At 43.8% G+C, this 22,680-nt stretch overlaps 1 protein-coding gene across 4 annotated transcripts in view; it reads right to left on the bottom strand.

Moving 5' to 3' along the window:
• Positions 1–18,880: 18,880 nt before the first annotated feature.
• The window catches only part of stxbp5a (syntaxin binding protein 5a (tomosyn)), a 74,634-nt gene continuing 70,834 nt past the window's right edge, over positions 18,881–22,680 (bottom strand). For 3 of the 4 annotated variants that reach the window (XM_068724484.1, XM_068724485.1, XM_068724486.1), the window contains 6 exons: positions 22,067–22,349; positions 21,526–21,895; positions 20,181–20,346; positions 19,877–19,988; positions 19,542–19,762; positions 18,881–19,202 (listed from right to left, as the gene is read on the bottom strand). In XM_068724484.1, the coding sequence (XP_068580585.1) occupies positions 19,161–19,202; positions 19,542–19,762; positions 19,877–19,988; positions 20,181–20,346; positions 21,526–21,895; positions 22,067–22,349 (1,194 nt within the window). In that variant the 3' untranslated portion in view covers positions 18,881–19,160. The remainder of the gene's footprint in view (positions 19,203–19,541; positions 19,763–19,876; positions 19,989–20,180; positions 20,347–21,525; positions 21,896–22,066; positions 22,350–22,680) is intronic. The other variant, XM_068724487.1, reaches the window with a different exon arrangement.

Raw genomic sequence — 22,680 nt, 5'->3', positions numbered from 1 at the left:
TGTTACCTAATTGCTCTGATTAGCACGAATGAGCTTCTGTGGCAAAAAGTAGCAACGCTAATCAGAGAAGCAAATCTGTGCCGACTGGACTCAACAAGGGTGAGCGTCAATGGTTAACCGTCAGACAGCGGGAAATTAACTCAAAATGTGTCGGGAAGCGCGTGTGCTTGGTTGCAGCTTTACCACTTAAACCATCAACATTAGTTTCACAATTTACACCCAATGGCAGCCTCAGTGAGGAAAGGAGTGTGTCCTTATTGGAGCAGGGCAGAGAGTGAGGGTGTGGAGGTCAGGGAGGTCAGGGAGGTCGAGGGGCAGAATGCTGGAGACCCATCACATACCTGCACCTCCCTTAATCATAGTTTATTTGAACTATGTTAACCATACCGAAGTTATACGCGTCTTGTCGATTAATCAATATTTTCTTCTGTTGATAAGCTAAACAATGCATTGACTTGTTGTTTTAGCACTAACTGACACACACACACACACACACACACACACACACACACACACACACACACACACACACACACACACACACACACACACACCATCATTTGGATCACAATTTAATAATGTTTTATGCATTCTAAAATATGTGACAGGGTTCAAATCGGACATGTCCGTATAAATAGAAGCCATTGCACAGGCTAAAAATACTCTTTTGGCATTTACGAGAGTAAATTCCTCATAAGGAATTTATTCCTTCAGGGGGTTGTTAGTGGTAACTGTTCAGTGCCATTTGTTCAGGGCATTTCATAGCATTTCCCTTTCTACTCCGACCACAGCTGAGTCGTCACGATGGACCCACGGAGCAGACCAAAAGAAATCAAAAGAGAATTGTCCGCAAACAAAATGAAAATTGTTAAAAGTAGGCGCAGCTATATATATATATATATATATATCACGTGTGGCCCTGCATGTGTATCTGAACACATTGTTAATACATGACTCTCTCATGGATGCTGTTAAATCACGCGTAGCTTCAGTAATTGAGTCAATGTCTCTCCTCTGGTGCAGAATGCAGACGTCAGGAAGTGCTGATAAGACACTAAAACAGGAAGCCGTGTAAATCCGGACCAGAGTGACGAGGAAGGGTCCTCCGCACAAACAAGCCTCAGACCGACGAATTGCCAGTTCAATCACTGCTAACCACTCGAGACGAACGGGGAGTTGGAGCAGTCCAGCTAGCATAGCGAGCTAACGAAGAGCAGAAAGGAGATTAAATGACATGGGTTGAGAAAGCGCTGATGGTGGCAACATGGGACGCTGGAGGAGGGAAAGAACCTCAAAACCACCAACACAGCAGGTCAGGCGTTCAACCAGTCAGGCAGGTGTACATTCAGTTAAGTCAGGTGTTCAATCAAGTGGAGGTGCATTAGCAAGGGTTTCTCCTGCATAGAGAATCACAAAAGCTCCAGTTCTAGACAAAACAGACGGCTTTCGTCATGGAAAGCACTTTTTTTTTTTAAAAGCATTGCACCTGGTGGATTACGCCGATGTGGGGCCACTGACACGCAACCTGCCAGAAAAGGCGCTGGGAAAACTACCACAGTGGAAGAAACGGAGCGGTCCACTTTTGGCTGCACCACAGCAAAGCGGAAAAGTCCGTCGCTGAAATTACACCATCGCTTATTGCCTTTTTCAAAATGAAAAAGTGCCAGCAGTGGCTCTGCTCGAAACGGCTTTGCCTCCACAGCAAAAAAAAATAAATAATAATATATAGACCATGGAAAGACAAGGTCATTATTAGTCTCCTGTTTCCTGCCGTTCAATGTTATATGTTGCACGTTCAATATAGTTTAATATCGCCAGCTGGTGTAATGAACATGTGCCTGAACGCCATCTTGTCTGTTTACACAGGTGAACCTAAACTTAGTAGAACCAGTCAAGGATTATTACAGTAAAAAAAATAATACCAACATGAGCTGTAAGTCCTGGTGACTGACCTGTCCTTCGCATCATTTTTTTTTTTTTTTATCCAAAAACTGATATTGTCCTTGACACATGATTCAATTTGCTCATAATGGGATCATTACCATACATTGCAACGTGACGATCTAACAGCTGGTGAAACGTTTGTGCATCAAATCCACCGTGAATGATTCCGTGTTATCGATGAGGAACATGCTCCAGCTTCCTCTATCGCAGAAAGACACAAAACCCAGCTTTTGTGCTCAGTTGAAGACAGACACCAATCGACAGCCTAACCCGTCGTGTGACGGGGTGGTGTTGTGCGAGTGCATGTTGTTCACTCCCGATTAAACTCACCCAGAGCCGTGACAGAGCGGTCTGAATCCAGAGGCTGCAAACATCAGCAGCAGAGCCAAGCGGCACGTTCTGCTGACAGCGGGAAAGAAACGGACAACGTTCTGTTTACACACACTACCGAGAGTCAACGTGACGAGACAACTGAAAGCCAGGAAGGAAGGAGGCAGATGGCAGTTTTATCTAAAAAAGAATTTGTTTTCCACTAAGTGTGTCATGTTGTGCATTGTGTCTTAATTAATAGGAAAGCAGGGTGACTCTGTGAGGAAGTCATGTGTGAAGCATCTGGCCTAAAGAAGCAACCCAGAATTTACAAAAGGGGTTGAAAGGAGCAGCAAGAATTATAGGACAGACCCTACAAATCATAAACACGTAATAGTCTGAACAAGAACAAACACTAAATAATGAGCGGCAGATAGGAAACATCTAAATAATATGGAGAAAGAGATACAGAAGCATTTTCTTTGATCTACAAAGCACATGATTGAAAATAATCCATTTCAGCAAAAATCATATGGGGGAAAAAAAAAGAAAAGACAAAAAACAATTATAAAATAGATGAATCCTTTAATCACGTTTAGCCGTTGCCAGATCTTTGAAGAGGAACGGTGTTTCTAATGCGCTTTGTGCACTCGTCTCTCCGAGTGTTTCCTCTCTTAAAGGACTTTCTGGAGCTGCCTGATCCTCCGCTGCTCTTTTCCTTGGAGACATGCAGGCTGTCAAACGTTCAGTACAGAAATGACAACCCACTCTGTACCTTAGAGCTGCTGTGTTTGTGGGAGTGTGCAAGCACAAAGCGTGTACTATATTTGGATTTTCTTTTTATGTAAGGACACTTTTCTTTTCCTAAAGATTTTCACCAGAGATTCAGTTCTGTTCGCATCAAAGTCTGACAGAAACCGCCAGCTCCACCAAACAACATCACAGCGGCTTAAAGAGAAAAGAATCATTTAAAGAAAATGATTCTTGACAAAAAAAAATTTAAAGGCTGAAAAAAAACAAAAAAAAAAAAACCCACAAAAATGTCACCACCTTTTTAGATAGACTTGTCAAAAACACTTTGAGTATTTAGTCTAAGGTTCATATTTCTTTTTCCATTTTAGATATGTCACGAGCTTCTGGGTATCGGAATTCTGACCTGAATAACTTCATCTAACTTTTAAATATACACGTTTCCTAATCATTTCAGTTGTGGAAAAACAATACTATGTAAATATTATATAGGGGGGTTTTTTTGTCTCGTTATGGAGGCCCTGGTATCTGTACTCTGAAGAGAAAGAACACGTTACAGTAAGTCAGTGAACTTTAAGAAGAACTGCCGACGGCGAAGACAAACAGAAACACAAGCAAGATTCTGAGGACGGCTGCTGAAGCAGAGCAGAGCAGAGAAGAGAAGAGAAGAGCAGAGCAGAGAAGAGAAGAGAGCAAGACGGACTGAGGCCTGTGACACTAGAAGGTCTGGAAAGAGTCCAGACTCCACCGCTCACAAGAGCATTTATGTGTCACTGGAGTCAAAGCCTCTACTTATACGGTATGATACAGAGTTACTGATTACAGTCGGTTTTCATGAAACATAAAGTCACTACTGTATGGATTGGATTTGGCACAGCAGAGGTTTTAAAACTATGCAATTTCACATCTTTTTGGACAATTATTATTATGATAAAGACCAAAAAGCTTAAAGGCAAAACTTGCTATCGTTGTATAATATAATGCATTACTTACACTACCACAGCATTCATCTGATTGATCCAATAGTCAGGGCTAGGGCATTCAAAACATAATTAATACAAGTACGAGTAGTACGTTACAGGCAGTCTTATTGTTTTAATTCACCTACTAAAATATTTTATCGGTAAATTACACACACGAGTTGAACTTGTTCTTACTGTAGGTCTTCGTGTAAGTAGCCTTTTCATCTATGTTTTTTTCAATTAACCGTGATCATAAATGCATGAAGTCATGATGTGCTCTGCGCCTCCTCACCTAACTACCGAAGGATGCGCAGCTACAGCTCATACTGATAAAGAAACGACATCAAGTGCAGTTACCTGTTCAGCGGTGAGGCACGTTGTTAAATGACTTCCTGATGAGGTCACATCCCCCGAGGCTTAAGGGATTATATTTTAAACAGATAGCAACATGATCAATTTCTGTCAGCTTGTATTTGCGCCACCATTTCTCAACATTAAAAGACCCGATGAGAAGCGCTTAGCGGATAATTGTTGCCGCATCAAGCAAGCCCGCTGGATTCCCGGCGTCCCACAGCGCTGCTGTGTTCAAACAGATTAACGGAAAACAATGACATTTTGAGCGGCATGCAAATGTTTTCAACCCCCATCTCTAAAACAGAACTTCAAACATAGGAGAAATCGTATTAATGTGTTCTTCAATCTTGAACAGACCTTTGTAGTAACTGCACTGTCCTCTGGAACAGGAAGCCATTTAATTAAAATGGGAAGAGAGTGTGAAGGTGACAATATCCCATTTCAGGCCCAAATTGAACACCGCTGCAATCACAAAGCGAGGCGCGCTCCGAGTCTCACTCCCTGCAGACGCCATGTCATGTTAGAGTGTCTTCAACAAAGGCCTGTATGCATGTCCATATACTGCAACATGGGCCAATGAGACGTTCATAGGTAATCGTCAGTAGATATCGCTGACACACACACACACACACACACACACACACACACACACACACACACACACACACACACACACACACACACACACACACACACACACACACACACACACACACACACACAAACATCCAATCTCCTGAAGTGGTCCCTAAACGTAGCAGTGGGTTTTTAAAGCCACTGTGGCCAATTTTGCAGATTAAAACCAGTGACTTTTCTGGGTTAGTTTCTCCAGCTTTACTTCCCTTTCCACATTTTCAACCACTCACCACACGATAGCCGCCGCTCGATTCATTTTGAAGCCAACTATGAAATATGGCACAAGGTCATTTTTTTTTCCATCAAGCTGCATGGCGTTTGTGCAAAACGGTAGCACACAAATGTGCTGAATGAATGAATTAGAAGAAGAGCAGCAGCCACCACACAGGTGAAAAGCCGTCACACTTGGCTACGAGGTCTTCATGAAGCCAAACTGAAACGTACACGGAGTGAGAATAAATAGAGAGCTTTTTGCAATTCCCCTGTTGGAATACATTTTTTACAGCGATTCTGAAAAGATTTCAGACAATTAATGTCAACATTATTAAAGTCCAATATGTTTCTATAGCAGTACTTCTTTCATCGCTGTCCACTATTGATTTAAACCTGAACATAAGATTTGATTTGATGCAGTTGAGCTACCAAGGAATTGCATCATCATCACAATCACTTCAAATGTCAAACGTGCGCTCCCGTCTCTTGTTAAAGCTGCTCTCTGTGTGTGACAGAGAGAGGAAGAGGAGAGCAAGAGGCCATACAATATAAAAAAAGGGTTCAAGTCGTTTGTAGAGGCGGTGAAGCCGTTCAGCCTCTCTGCTGAGGCTCACGCTGGTGTTCAGGCCGCCCGTCTTCTACTTCACTAATGGCTGCAGCGTTACCGTTGGTTGGCCCCCGGGGTCAAAGATGCGTTTATAGGGTCTCAAAATCTGAGACAGTAAGTTAGCGGCGCGACAGGGGTCTGGCAAACACGTGAAAGAAAGGCTTTGTTCGCCGCAAGACTGCGAGGCAAATTAACCGAAAAGATGCTTGTAAACAGAACGGTTCATTTGCCTGTTGAATCAGGCTTGAAAATCGACTGTGTCGTTGTGTGCGTCTCCTGGATGAACACACATCTGTTAGTCCTCCGGTCATATCTGCGTCTAAGATCTTTTTTTAATGGCCCGATGCATTTAAACGTTTACTTACTTTGTGTACATCTTTGTTAGTTGGGCCTTCAACTGTAAAAAAAAAAAAAAAAAAAAGGGGAGACGACACTCTATTGTTGAAAAGACAAGAGAGCCTTTATAGAACCGGAAACGTGATCCTGCCACTTCCACGAATAGCAGCGGTGGATCCTCAGCTCACTGTGTCCGGTCTGTTTTCATTTTGGATTAGTGCTGAGGTAAGCAGACAGGCTCTTAACTGCTCCATTTCCACTGGGGAGGGAGTTTTAGTCTGTGTGAAGAGCTCACGCTGACACACACACACACACACACACACACACACACACACACACACACACACACACACACACACACACACACACACACACACACACACACACACACACACACACACACACACACACACACACACACACACACACACCTCATTCATAACAACCATTTCTCTGGAGACTCTTTAGAGTAACGGATAGCTATTCATTACCAAAAGCGTTGATGCTTTTGGGATTTGTGTATGTTTCTGAGTGCGTCTACAGTCTGTGTGTGTGTGTGTGTGTGTGTGTGTGTGTGTGTGTGTGTGTGTGTGTGTGTGTGTGTGTGTGTGTGTGTGTGTGTGTGTGTGTGTGTCTACGGGCAAAGGCTGACGGTGTGATTGCGTTCTCTGCACTTAAGACGCTCTTCTTCTGTACAAGTACTTCATCCCGATCAGTGAAAACAAACTTCCCGTGTGGCACTTCAGCACGGTCAGCATCGCAATAGTTTAGAGGAACTGCCCCGGTGTGACGTCCAACAGATTGCCATGACAACTAAGTGAAATGACAAGCTGAATTATTTTCCGACTGGACATGAACAAGCATCGGCTCCCCACCAGAGTCAGCAATGTCGCACTCCAGGTACATCACTTCTAGATTAATTACCTGCCACAGCTTCATAATGCACCAAAAATATATACATTATTATTTTTTTTAAATTTATATATATATATATAAAAATCTTAAATACATGGTACATGCTATGAGACATCGAGGGCTCCCGTTTGTGGCTTCTTCATGCGATGATGCTTCAGGGAAACGGGCCAATAATGGCACAGCTATAAAACATCTGTAATGATATGATTTATAACCTCATGATATGCAGATGCTCCTCTCTCCCTAGTCGGTTATGCCCTTGCAAAGAATCCATTAGGAGCTGGTGAAACATGTTATTTGATATGGCACACATACACATTAAATATTCATAACATCACAGGCACACTGCCTGTGTGTCAAAAGTGACATTTTTAACAGATAAGCATCGTTAAGACTGATGGATTTAAATTCAGAGACATTTTATTCCAGTCTGTTTAAGTTGTCATGTCTATGCCGAATGTATAAAAACAAGCAGCAGGCTATCTATTGATTTTATGTAAAGCATATAAGACAGCAAAAGTAAATAACATATCAATGAAACCCTTTAATCACAGAAATGTTGCCTCCGAGTTTGTTACATAAATCATATTTGGATATTAAAGAATTAGACGTTAGATACTAGTCCCAGACAAACAGGCAGCGCAGATGAACATGATCACAGTGATTAGAGTGTCAGACTCAGCGGAGCAATATTTACAGCATTAATCAACATTTTTAAGAAGGGGCCAACTCCATGAACATCAAATGTTTCATTAAATGAGCCGCCTCATGGAGAAACTGATCAGAAGGTGAGCAAAGCATTGGATGACGTCTGCCTCCATTAGCCTGCAAACCACTGGAAGTTCTTTTTATTTACCCCCCCCCCCCTTCATCCTGCCACACATCCATCACACATTAGACTGCAGCTCTAAACCAGGGAGCAGCCCGTTGCTCTTAATGGAATACAGACAAGTCAAGCAAAATGCAAATTAGCATGCCTCACCGGGGTGAAGACTTAATAGAAGCTTATGATTGACCCACATTTAACGTAAAACTCTCGCTGGGTAAAACGTATCCCTGTGGCAGCGCTCAATTTTCCTTCGCTGACAGCCACCGTTCAAATCCCCTTTCCCCAATCACACAGTTGCCTTGGAAACACCAGCAGCTGCCAGGCAGTCCTTTAAAGCAAAAAAAAATAAAAAATAAAAAAAATTCCAAAATGAAGCGCATGGATCTCTGGAAATTCCAGTGGGGGGGGGGGGAAATATCCTCAGCCAAAGACACATGGGTCCAAAGTAGGAGACTAACACACACACACACACACACACACACACACACACACACACACACACACACACACACACACACACACACACACACACACACACACACACACACACACACACACACACACACACACACACACACACACACACACACACACACACACACGCAGTTAATCTGTGTTCCATAAAACATCGTTTTGTCAAATGGTGCATTAAACAATTATCTTGTGTGTGATCTGAAATGACACAAAGGAAAAGTGAATGAGGAAGCTGGGCTAAGCTGTGTACTTAGTGGTTTATGTTTTATGGAGTCCTTTTTATGCTCCAGAACCATCTTCCCTGTTTGTGTAAGCACTATGCTGCGCTGCTGAGCTCGTTCATTTTAGGGGTTGTTGTTTTGGTTTTTTTAATCACAGCGTCAAACTGCTGTTGCGGGAGAACAGGGCAATTTACTGGCCAGACGCGTTAATTAGACCCCGTGTGCTCTTCAAGCAGATAGGAGAAAGTGTAAAGTCCCACTGTGTGCAAACACATATGATTCCATATTAAAAGGCGCAACAGTCTGCGTCTGTTCAGGAAGAAATTAATGCACCAGTTTAGAAAACAATCTCACCGCAAGGTCCGTTTAGTAGCTCTCCTGGAGCGGTCGGTCGTGTCACGTGAGCTTCATCAGCAGATGCTTTCTCACTTCAGAGGCTAATTTAAAGCTAATAAAATGCATTGTTGCATATGGAGTAACACATGGCAAAACGGAGTAGACTTTGTACATCTCACAATAATTTCAGCATCCTATGTTGACACAATGGTTCAGGTTCCATTAAAAGCACATCGGGGTTAACATGCTCAAGCCACAGCCCCTCGTTCAACTGTTTGTACAGTCCTGATGGAACAGAACAAAGTACAAACACACAACATCTAAATGATGTTACTACATTAGAGCGAAGCTTGAGTAAACCACCATTAACACGCCAGCTCATCCACCTCTCAATACAATACTTTAATCCTCTCAAAGCCAACAATTCAGCTCGCCAGGCCCCATTATCCACAGCGATGTTCCTATTCACACCTACATATTGCCCTTCTGTAGGCTGACAGGACTCGGACCGCTACGTGTCCTGAAGGCCAGCGAATGGCTTCAGTTAACGCGCCTGTATTGTATAATAAAGACAGAAGGTCACTCCTAAAAAAATCACAGCCCGCCTCTCTCAGATGGTGATCCTGCAGAGCCTGACACTGTAATGAATGCTCCAGCACAGTCCAGAGGAGTACAGCAGGGCTGCTTAGTCCCCAGACATCTTATGTTTCTGTCCAAGAGGTGGTTGCCAAGGACCCACAAGAGAAGACTTCAAGGTAAAATACAAAAACAAAAGCTAGCTTCAACCAATGGTAAAACACATTTTACAATGTTTAATAAAACACAACGGAACAAGTAAGCTTCCACATATCTCATGTCAAATAATGTGCCCAGTAGAGAACACAGACAGCTCCCTGGTTCTCTCACTCTTCACCTCAGACCACACCTTTAGAAAGTGGAGTGAGGGAACGAGTCCTACTGCTCTCACTGTGCTACTGAAGAAAAGCAAAAGGCTGCACTAACTTCTGCTCTTGCTGACCTCAAAGACCACAGGTTGCCCAAAAAGCAAATCATCATCCAGATTTGGAACAGACTGTCCTTGGACGGACAAATTAGGACAAGGAATGTGTTCCCTCCCAGTTGGTGATTGGCTTCGTGTCATTTTGATAAAAGGGTTCCTCCAGCAGAGCAGGTCAGTGTCCATTTTTAACAATTTCCAATTTTTCCATTATTATCATCATCCAAGAACATATTGGACGTTCCTGGAACGCCTAACTTGAGTTAATTAAACGTGCCTCTCGCTTTCAAGAAAGCCGTCTCTTTTGCAGAGGTTTCTGCCATCGGTCCTCAGTCTGTGAAAAGTTGAAGATAAATGGCTCTGCTCTGTTCGAGGCTTCGATCATCATCAGTGGAGCAGCAGCAGCAGCAGCAGCCAGCACAAGGCAAATGCTCCTAAAGTCCATATTCTTCCCTGTCGGGAAATTACAGACATTTATGTTTGAATCTAACAATCTTTCCCCTCCTCAGAAAAGGATCATGGGTATTTATTAGTGGCACAAGGAGCCCGTTACTGCACCTTTAAATGATGGCTCTCCTGGGATACTGAACACACGTTTGAGGAGAGGCTTGGGTAGTTGTTACTCTACACCACTTAGTAGACAAGTCATTCTTCATAAAACAAAAGCATCGTGCACAACACTAAAGCAGCTGCTGAGCAGAATCAGAGCATGTCCTTCCACATGTTAAGCTCACTTCTATAGACAGACTCGTGTCGCTATGAAAAGGAAATATAAACAGATACCTTGCTGAGACCGTTCAATTATTGATGAGGGTATGATCAAATATGCATTATGGCAGACAAGAGTACATCCTTGATGAATTTGTTATTGTAACCAAGACACATGGAAGTGGTTGCCAGATGCTACAGTGCGCTTCACCTCAGCGCCCATCAGAGTTTTGAAGTCGAGAGAGAAAACCTTGCACCTCTTCATATTCATCCACATTGAATCATAACAACAACAACATTAAAAGCAATAATTAAAATGAAGCAGCAGTAACTCTCCCCAATGCATTTCCAGGTTAATGATGGAACTATCTCATGTAGTCAAGTCGTCTGGCGCTGTAGCGGGCCGCGGCGCTGAAGCCGCTTTCAAAACCAGCCATTAAAGTTTAATTCCTTTTATGCCAGCTCATGGCATGCTTTGCATATTAAAATGGTCCCTCTCCAGGAGAAGCCGACGCCACTCTTTCCTGAACAGCATGCAGTGTTTTTTGACAAGTTTAAATGTTCAAGGATTTTACAGACACAACAAATCAAATCATTGCACAAACGGGCCCAAATGGCAGCCGTGTCTACAGTTCATTCTGCCATCAGAGAAGCACTTGGACCCACAGTCAAACACACAGAATGAGGAGGAGATGGTAGCTTGATGAGGAACACAGACTTGTTGCATGTGGACTATATCTGTACATTTAAAACGGAGCGAAGACTAAAAAAACGACAGCCACATTGACAGAAGGCAAAAACACGGCTGGTTTTCCTCCAAGTCTTCCAAACCCCTTAGTCACGGCTCACAGACCCAGACTGATTAAACTCCAGTGGATGTTGTAATTATACACACACAAGACCTCAATTTGTGTTTATTAGTTCTGTGGCATTTCAAAAACCACATATTATAGCAAATTGAAAATGGTTGCACGGGCTGAGGGTTTGGATGGCAGCCATTTTGTTTCGGTCAGCGTTCCATGATGTTTTTGCACGTGTGCCAATTTCCTCTCTGCTAAACGTGGGCGTGTGCATTTGATTGTACGTTATTATATGTTAATTTTTCAATATAGCAGTCCTCTAGGCCTGCGAGTGAAAATTGACAACACATGTATGAGTGACAGGTGTCACAGCCCAATGGGAGTCAGAGAGGAGAGCTTGTGACTGACCAATCAGAGGGCAGCAGGCCACCGCTCCATCACTGAGCCTTCAGACTCTGTTCACTCCAGCAGGGAGAAGAACTGAGCTCAAGCCACTTTAAAATTACAAGGTCAGAGTCCCAACCACACCCATGTCTGTTATAGACACCCCTTCTCTCCACAAACACACACTAACACACACACACACACACGCACACACTAACACACACACACACACGCACACACTAACACACACACACACACAGTGAGGAAAAACAGCATACAGATGATCTTCCACTCATTTCCAAAACACAGATGTTTCTAAGCTTGACAGATTGGAGCAAATTATCCTTTTAACACATGTCTCTGTCAAGTGTGGGTTGGATGTTAACTGGGTACAGTTAAACCAAACAGAAACATATGTACTTAAATGAGCCTTGACTAACGGCTCAAGTTCTGCCACTTTACTACGAGAGCAAGAGGAGCCTTTTTCAGCAGTAACTGAAAACGAACTCCCGACTGTATTCTATTACTGAAAAGAGTAACTGCTGACAATAATAGAAACAGTTCATCTGCAAATACACCATTTAAACCAACTATGACATATGATTTATATAAAAAAGGTCCCAAAAATATGAATGGTTTAGTCAATATCTTATGCATGCAGTGCATACGTTGTTTATGTTACATTTACAATAATAATTCCAGTTGAAGCAGTTGAAGGTGACCTCATCTAACACACTGTTAATAACCTCAAAACGTATCAAAGCAATGTAGGAAAACTACCGGGACCATCTATTGACATCGGTCGGTAATTATTAAATTACATGTTATATTTAACCCTCCCAAAAAAAAAAATCTTGGAACAGACAATATTCCTTGTATGATAAGATGCATGTGGCTGAGTGCAGCAGCACTGCGAATACTAAAAAACGTGAGTCTGACAGTTGGATGCAATTATGATAGAAACAGCAAAGCAAGTTTGCTCACTTATGAAATGTTCTCAAAAGCTCAAATGAAAAAGAAATATTTGAAGAAACTGTGAATGTGTGTCAAAAGCCAGTTTTCCCACGGCGCCATTATTACAGAGAAATGATTACGGGGCCCAACGTGAAGGCTGCGTGTGCGACATTCATGTTTACATCCAATCTACAATATTACCCTCTACTAACTTCAGAGCAGGAGCCAACGGGCGACAGCCGGGGGAAATCTGTTGCAAAAATAAATTCAGCCTCATTACTCCAGCTAGTAGGGCCAATTCATATTTCATCACTATGCCAAGTCAACACCAGGACGGAGCACAACGTTGTGCATGCCAATTTACCACAAAAAGAGTTCAACAAGGACAAATGGCAACACATGACTGCATACGGGAAGAACTTTAGCTTAAAAGCAGGAAATAGTGGCCAACACACAACAGCTGCACAGTCGAGACGTCAAGTACACACTAGCACAAGCAGCTAACGTTACCTTGTAGCTGAGAAGACGTCGTCATCTCAGGAGAGTCGATGTGAGGTCCTATGCTCACCGTAAACTCCTGATTCTGCCTTTAAGCTGGTCTGTCTAACCAATAACTGATAGTCTGTAACTTATAAGAAGAAGAAGCCCAGATGAAGGGCTACAGATTTACCAAACCATCTTTGACTCAGCAGACATTTTGACTTAATTGACGCAGCAGGAACATCACAGGTGTTACTAATTAAGTTAACTGTCTTCTTCTTCTTCTTCTTCTTCTTCTTCTTTGCATTTTTTGGCGGGTTGAGTATTTACTGGAGTATGTGGAGCAGGATCTAGTTTACCTTACTCTGTAATAAATGAAAAATGAACAACAAATAGAATAGATAAAAGAGCCCAGAGCTAACTCTCCTGTCCTCCATTAGGCGTGTGGTTAAATGTGCTGTAAAGGTCGGATGGTGCGTTCAAAAGGTCAAGATACATCTAAATATCTGGCCTACGGAATAAAAGCAAATTCACTGTAAACTCCTGCTTTTTGTTGTTTATATCCAGGCTTGACTCTGCATGTTAATGTGAACAGAAAAGAAAACGATCCGATACAAAATAACACAGGATATCCAAGCTTGAAATTGAACAGCTTATGCCCCTGAAATGAGACATCTATCAAGTGGAACATGTAACACCGTCCTTATGTCCTACATCACACTGGATTGCTTTTGGTCTTTTGCCCCCCCCCCCCCCAAAAAAACAGAAGCATTTAAGATGGCAGATTCAGCGGCCATTAGCGATAAACATCATACAATAAAGATTTTAAAACAAAGCCTGCCATCGCCTGTCATGACCCAGTTCATGATTGATCTCCTTAAATAATCCGCGGTGAGAAGAATGAAAAAAGAGACACGGTGAACATCTCGTGTGCCTCTGACTGATTGTTCAAATCGAGCTGAAACAGTTGGGCCAGCTCCTCCTTTGAGCGTTGCCCTGAGGTGCTGCTCTGACTCCTGCTGTGCAGACGTGGCTCAGGTCCTTCATGTTTCCAGTCACCACAGCAACAGTCGCACTGGCGCGTCATTCTCTGAGCAGCGTGCTCAGCTCTGGATCGCCTAACCCTCTATCTGTGTGTGTGTGTGTGTGTGTGTGTGTGTGTGTGCCTGCGCTAACAAGGTCAGTAGTTCAAACAGTATGCATCAACAAACATTTCTCCCCGCTGACCTTCCCTTCGTGGTTTCAGTCAAATTGAACAAATCAACCCTGTTTTCATCACCTACCCGATCTGCCTCGCTCTCACTCCATCTCTCAACCTCCCTTCAACCTCTCGCAGGCACAGCAGCTGATATATGATGAAAAGCAGGCATTGCTCATAATAAAAAGATGACACCACTCTGTTTGATAGTTTTGTTTTAAAGAAGGGTTGATGGAAGGCCACACGGTTCCTCTGTACATTGGAGGAGCGAGCACAAGGGAAGGGGGAGGGGCCTCACTTCCTGTAAGTAATAGCATCATTTTTTTTGTTGTGTATGTATTTTCCTCGGATCTTTTTTCTTGTTGTTGGTTTTGACATATTGCATATAAATCTTCTAAGCAAACTGCGAATTAAAATAATAACGCTGCTTGTTAATTTGTCTCTGATTTGCCCATTTTGTTCTTGAAACAGATTAGCAGAGCAGATGACAATTTTACAGATCTGGTTAAAAAAAAAAAAAAAGTATGGCCCCCGGGAAATATCAATTTATGGAGCTGCAGTATATCCTCTTGTTAGATTGATCATAAAACAGCTCCAGTCAATCATGGTCTGCTGTTTCCCTCCAGCAAAGCAATCGATAGTTTTATTTGCAATAGGACTTGTTGTGTTTGGTTTCTAACTTGTTCATTCGTTCGTACAAACGAAACTATTTGCCTTTTCTGGATTGTACACTAAATTCCAACTACTGTGAGACACCAAGCGTGGTCACACGCGTCAGGAAGCGCTCCATGAACTGAGCTACAGTACGTAAATCTGTCTACCGACGGTAAATCGTCAGTCGAGCTGGAAGCCCTTCTGGTCACTGCAGACATTGATCCACGCCATACGTCAGTGCAAACACACTACTGGGGTGAACTTGCTGACCCACATGTGCAAAATGACTGTGATTAGGACAAATGTGTCTCTGAAACAAGAGGTCTGTCCTAACAGTAGCGGTGCATTGTAAGGATAAGTGGAACAGATAGAAAGCCTCCCGGTGTCAGATAATTACTGTGTTTCTTGTGGAAGACACAACATTTACCAAGAAACACGACCAGAGCCACTTAGAGGCACTTTGCCACCGTGAAAGCCGAGAGTAAAATAACTCTTATTTTTGTAGAAGAAGAGGTGACCTCCAGGAGCTCCACCCCCTTCTTCACCTGTGTCGTGACCTCAAGGTAACCAGAGAGCGCATTCAGAAGTCACTTAGCGTGATCAATACGGGATTGTGTTGCTCTAAAGAAAGGGAGCAATGCCCTGTAAGAGCAACACAGACCACGAGTAAAGCAAGCCATCACAGTGACTGTTAGAAGATGGATCACACTGAAGCATTGATCAGGTCTGCTTCTTGCTTTACACTTGAATTCTATGACCAATTTACTAATTTATCTATAAATGTGTTCCATTCAAATCCCACGTGATTAGATCAGCCGATGGTGACTCATAGGTCAGTAAGATTGCGTTGTTTTGTTGTCGGTCTAAATGCATCTCGCGACATCTGCGTGTGTTTGCTGCCCTCTAGTGTACAGATGCAAACATAGCAATGCTCCTTTTTTTTCCCCATTCATTACCTCATCTTCATGAATAGTATTTGTCTTAGTAAGGACATATGTACCTACAGTATGTACACCATCACACTTGCCAGTACTCTCTACTTCATATATTCACAATAGAAATATATAAATATATACGTTTTCTTTCATTCGACCCGAGTAAAATGTCTCTTTTTTTAACTCCTTATAATATTCTTTTAAAAGATGCTTTAAGACAAAAAAAAAAAATACATTTTCCACTTTTATTTTCCATTGCACAGTAATCTCTATCTACAGAAATTCTAAATTTGTGTGGCAGCAGATAAAGTCATTAACATCCATGTGAAAGTTGCATAAAACTGTACAAGAAAATCGGCTACAATGAGAAAAATACTGCAACCCACTGATAACTGTTGAATCCAGGACAGAAGATGGCATATGGCAGATAGACGGGACTCCCTCGTGTTGCTTGAGTGTTTGGATTGTATCGGGTTAGAATACTGCATACTGTAGTGTATGGAGAAGAAACAAATCACTCAAATATGTAAAAAAAATATATATATACATTGACAAAAAGAGGAAATAAGTGAAACAAACAAAGAACAGTTGGGTGGGAGGGAAAGACATTGAACAGGTTTTCGGGGATGACCTCCAGCTAAGACTAGTTGTTTTTTTCCTGAAGTTGCCCCCCCCCCCCTCCTCCCCCTCCCCCTCCCCCTCCCTCTCTTCTTCACCGTGGGGCTTAAAGACAGAGCTACCTATCGACATCCACACAACAATGCTGACTAAACACGGAGAAGGCCATATCTGTCGCCGTGGAACCGAGGGAGTCGGCGGAGGAAGAGAGAGAGAAAGGCAAAGACCGAAGTGAATGAGAGTCCAAGCATGTGTGCGAAGACCAAACATGCGGCAGTTAAATGAAACGGGAGTTTAGAGGTCATCCTCTTATGCTCAGCATCCTTTTTGTTATCTTCTTTTTTTAATTTTTTTTATCGTCATCGGTGGCTTTAGTTCGTGTAACAGACACTCGACTGGACACAGACTAGGCTGGTGAGACCAGGACATCAACATCGATTATCAAAGAACCAAAATCCTTTAAATCATATCACTTCATTTACATGAGCACGCCCCTGACACGCACACAAACACGCAGTCACAAACACACGCATGAACACCGTAAATAATGTGTCTGAGCTTTAGTGGGACGGTTCAGGTTTTAGTTTTATGGAAACAGGATCATCAAGCAGCAGCTCGGCCTCTTCAAACACGAAACATCAGTCCAGATGTTACACTTCATGACATATTGCGACACAACAGTGCTATAAATGGCTGAGTTCCATTGCAACTTGTTCCATTTCTTGAACCCCGAACATGATGACATTCCTAAACGGACCTGATCCTAGGTGGGTGAAGTAACACTGGGTTACACACATTACCGCATACAGTCTGGAGGAATGACAAAGCCAGATGATGATGATGCAATGGAAAAGCTAAAGCAACTCTTTGGCGTCAGAAAAAATATGGCCTCTCTCCTCTTCTGTTGCTGAGGCAACCTCGACATTTACTTTCCAGTTGGTCTTAGATTGTCAAACTATTTACTTATATACAAATAAAGGTTAAAAGCCTGGTGGACAGAGAGACGCAAATAGAAAACGAGATGATGACGAAGGTGAACGTTTCTGACACCAAAACGCAAACCGTCTCTTGCACCTCAATAAATAAATATTAACAGAGAAGTAACACGGACCACTTCCTCATACAGACAACCGTCAGCGAAACCTGAAATAGCGTTTAAATGGATGCCTTTAAAGGATTACACATCTGTATTTCCATTATCCTGCATATATGCATACATAGGGGATACTCGTGTGTATGAAATCGCCATGACCAAGCCAAACCGTGGAAGCGTATGACGTCAGAGGGTGAGGGAGGCAGTTCACATCAGGTCGATAGATGAACTTCTCAGCTAAACAATAAATTCATAAAAGAGTCAAGAAAGCTGATGTTGCCATGTCAGTGAGCACTAAATGATATATGCCTTTTATATCCTTGCCCTCCTTTTTTTTTTTTTTTAGATTCCAGCCCTTTTCATAAGGAGAAAATTATTTGAGTTGTTAGATATAAGCCACAAAACGTTTTTTTTTTTCAACAAATCAAATATCATCCACTTTCACAACAATAGAAAAATAAGAGATTTTCCAATAATACAGACAGAGCAAAAAACCCAACGAATAACAAATAGAGGAATGGCAAGATAATAGAAATGAACACACACACACGCACGCACGCACGCACACGCACGCACACACACACACACACACACACACACACACACACACACACACACACACACACACACTGTTGGTAACGATATGAAAGTCTGTAAGATACAGAGGAGAGTCTAGAGGTTGAGCGAGATGACGGAATATCCAGTGTACATCAAAATAGGTTGCTTTTATCCCCCTGACTCTCTGCATAGAGGAGGCGCCGCTGTCACAGCACCTCCTGTGGCTCTCCAACGCCACTGTCTTCGGCCTTCACGCCCCGCTCCTGTCTCCTCGACGGGTCGCTCCTCTCTTTTGTACTTCTGAAGTGGATACAGCGTTTGCACATTTATTAAGATTCATGTATATATAATGATGTATTTAGATTCCTTCTTTTTACATTTTAAGAATTTTTTTTTGTAGTCTGTTTCTTCATTAGGTATTTGTCTTTTTTTTTTTCTTTTTTTTTTTTTTGTTCAGCTATGTTCTTCGGTTTGAATATCGGCCCCGATGGGCTCGGAGCGGAGACAACGATAAAAGGACATTTTGGCATGTGAGAATGGAGAATCTCAAGGTGCGTGGGCCAATCGGCTACCTCGGAGGACAGTCGAACAGAGATAAACGAAGAGACAAAAACATAATAAAAGACACCGTTTATTTTGCTCCCTCTGAGGTCGTCCTTCTCCCCTGTCTACCCCTCAGTTCCACCCTAAGACTGAGGTAAGAACAGTGTTCAACATTGTGCTAGGGAAGAAAATCCCAAGTGTCCCAGTGAAGAAGAAGGCTTGGAGGGACGGATGAATGGACAGACGGATGGGCGGGGGGGTGGGGGGGGTGGGTCACGGTGAGTCCAAATGAGCCGATGGAAGGTGACGGTTGTGTCCACGGAGCTCTGCTCCTTCCCCGTCACTGATCAGATCAGAACTGGTACCATTTTTTGTCTTTGCACTTCAGCATCATCTGGAAACAGAGGAAACGTAGGAGTGAGAACTATGGTTCAAATATGAGAAACACATTCCCAGCGATCCGTGACCCTCATGATTCATTTAACGATCAAAAGTCTCCCGAGCCGCAGCGCTGTGAACGCTCAGCAGACATATGCTGCCCTCTAGTGGGTGAACAGTGGAAGTGGGAAAGATTTCATAACATAATTTGAGAAGGCAGATCACTGACATTTCTCACAAACGCTTGCTTTGATACACAGCCTTCGCTCTTCCTTTCTTAATAAGTCCATAACTCTGTTTGTACTGTACCCAGCTCTGACGGTCAGTGACGTCACATTGGGTTCAGACCGTTTACCTCATGGGCGTGTTTGGAGAAGGAGTCTGCGCTGGCCATCATGGCAGCCGTCCTCTCATCCAGCTCGCCCAGTTTCTGGCCTCTTTCATCCAGCGCTATTCGGGCGCGCGCCAGATCTCCAACGACACCGGACGCCGCTCCCTTCATGCCTTCGAGGCCACCTGGGCCCGGGATGTGCTGGGCCAGACTTCGGGATGCCTTTCCGGCGGATATCTCCCCGACTGAGTGACAGAAAACGAAAGGGAATAAAACAGTGAGAGACGCGCGAGGGAGAAGGTTGAATCAACAAAAGGACCGAACCGCTGTATGTCTGGGCATGTGTAGGTTTGGCATACATAGCTCCTCTCTGTCCAGGGACTGTGCTCCTCCCCCGAAGAGGCCTTTGAAGAACCCTCTGTTGGGTGCCTCTGGTGTCTCCACTGGTGTAAAAAGTTCTCCGAGCATCTCCTGCAACATCAACACACACACGTCATCCTGCTACGTACAGTGTGACCCGTCTGTGTCCATTCATACTGTGTTCTTTTATGCCCCCAAGGCATAGGATATGATCTGAAAAACTCAAGGTTTAAACCTAAAATCCCGAACCATGACTCGTTAAATCCAGATGCATGCAGCCCTGCGTACAGAACGCTGACTGACCTGCAGGTTTTCACAGGTGTCCTGGCTGTAAGTGAGCCTCTGGGCCTCGGTGGGGGAGCACAGGTACATGGCCTGACCCAGGTTGGTGAAGCAGAACGTCCTTGCTATCCGCATGTCTGTCAAAGGCAGGTAGTTTACATCCATGAGCGGTCTCAGTCCCGGCACACTAGAACAGGGGGGGGGGGGGGGGACACAGAGACGATTTATGTGATTTTAGATCTATTGTAAGAACGCTGCCCATGAATGCCTTTTATATCTTAAACACAAGATCACTGTGGCTGATGTACATATTTCAAAGTTTCTCAACAGCACATTTCAATCTACTGAAACAACATTTGTGCACGAAACACACACACACACACACACACACACACACACACACACACACACACACAGGCAGACAGCTGGGCATCCTCTTTTTATCAGACACCCATATGGACGGCTGTTCTGTCTCCGTCTCTCTCCTCTAGGGACAGGGAAGATTAATGAGGATGAGCGACAGACTTAGACACCCCTCCACCCGTACACTTCCATACACCACATGACACTGTGCGCCTCAGTGGTGACAGCATTTAGTTCTGCCATTTAAAAGTTAAGACAAATCTTTAACCCCCATCGTATTGTTAAAGCACACTTTATGTAGGGAATTAGGAGTGAATACAAAGAACTAAGAGCAACAGTCGTTCAAGGACACTTCCATCCTCACACAAAAAACAACGTCGAAGTGATACTGAAATCTGTGTTTTGAGACTAAACATTCCCTGCTGTATGCAGTGGATTTCTGGCAGCTGTAAAATACGGTATCTTACAACATAACCGGAAGAGAAGGCTGTGGTCAGCTTCACACTCACTGAAGTGGACTAGAATACAAGTTTCAAGTTACAAGAACAGAAAAACATCCAAATAAACTATCTCTGCAGCCTAAACCACGTCTCCATAGTCCATCTGTGTGCTCAGAATGTCCCCAATAGTCCTATTCATGCCAACACATGGCTCGATATCCAACCACCATCTCCATCCTCACGCGAGACCCCGATGAGCTCATGAGCAGGCACCTGTGCCCGCCTCCCGCTCTTCTATTGGCCAGGACTAAACCAGCATGGCTCTCTCATTGGTCAGCTTACGCATTAACACTGCACTTCTTTACATTCACTTGTGTCCTTTTTAAACCCTCCAGCATCTTTAGTCTAGTGTGAGTCACTGTTCCCTGTGAAAGCAATACAACATACAGAGAAACAGCAGAAGGCAAATCAAAACTACTTGAATCTGATCATATGAACATGATTCATTCAAACTGACACGTTTTTAATAATAACCAGCTCTTTTTGACTGACATGTTCCTCACCTGAGGGTCATGATGTGGCCGTTGGCGCAGAAACACGCCAGACACACGCCTTGGCTCATCTGCACCACATCCGCCCGGAGGATGAAGGAGGTCTCTGTGATACTGTGTTTATGGATGCAGGTCTGGGAGGGGAGGGAAATGACTTTGGCCTGTTTCTCCGAACACACCACAGCGTACTGGCTCTCGTTGAGGTCCTGGGAGCTGGAGGGGGACACCGAGACGGGCCGGCGCTTGCGGACCTTCTCTCTTTCTTCGCCGTCTGCTGTCACGTTGGGCTCAAACCAAGGCTCAAAGGCAGGGGGCAGCATGGAACCTGTGGAATCCAGGAACGCCATCCGCATGATGCTGCCCTTCAGCCGCACCAGCATGCCTGATGAATGGAAGGAAAAGGGTGTCAGAGGTAAACCTTTTACCTCTGATTTCACAATAGACAATGTTGTGAACATCATCATAGACAGCTTCAAAAAATCAATCTGGCTTCCGTCTACCATAGCAACATAACGGCTATGCATTCCTCCCTTCTGGTGTTCCCATTACCCACCTGTTGGTGAAATGATAACTGGCTGCAGTTGCCGTTGCTCCCCAGCAGGCGGCAACGTGAGCGCGAGAGCGAGCACCGTGCCCAGAGTGGTGCCCACGTACAGGCAGGGGGTCAAAGCGCTGTCCCCCTTCCGGGCGAAGGCCTCGCTGAAGTGGAAGCAGCCGATGGCCTCTCGCGCCTCCTTGTCGATACTGGTGACGCTGGAGGAGCGGGAGCGGCTGAAAGAATTGTCCCGGTGGTCTAATGGGTTGGCACCCCGCGGCGGGCATACAGACAGGAGGACAGTAAGGAGAAAACAGAGGGAGGTAAAGCACCCGCAAAGCAGCACCATCACAGCACAGTCAACACAGATGTGGATTCCGGACGTAAAAACAACAATAAAGTCAGTTTTCATAGAGTCGTAGTGAATGAAACGCATCGGACCTTAACGCCATTTGACCTTTTACAGCAAACTCAAGACAGATTACATCACGTTTTCGCAGGCCAACCAACATTTTCAAAAATATTCCATCCCCAATCGACGGCTTTATTAGTCTGAAAGAAGTGGCTATTTGGTTACATACGCATAACATTGGAGCTCTGAAACAAACCATACAGGTAAATGTCTTGGCTCT

This window comes from Cebidichthys violaceus, unplaced genomic scaffold, assembly GCF_023349555.1.
Source record: "Cebidichthys violaceus isolate CVI_PGR_0920_01 unplaced genomic scaffold, fCebVio1.0.p SCAF_31, whole genome shotgun sequence".
Classification (NCBI taxonomy): domain Eukaryota; kingdom Metazoa; phylum Chordata; class Actinopteri; order Perciformes; family Stichaeidae; genus Cebidichthys; species Cebidichthys violaceus.
This window is presented reverse-complemented; position numbering and strand designations above follow the sequence as displayed.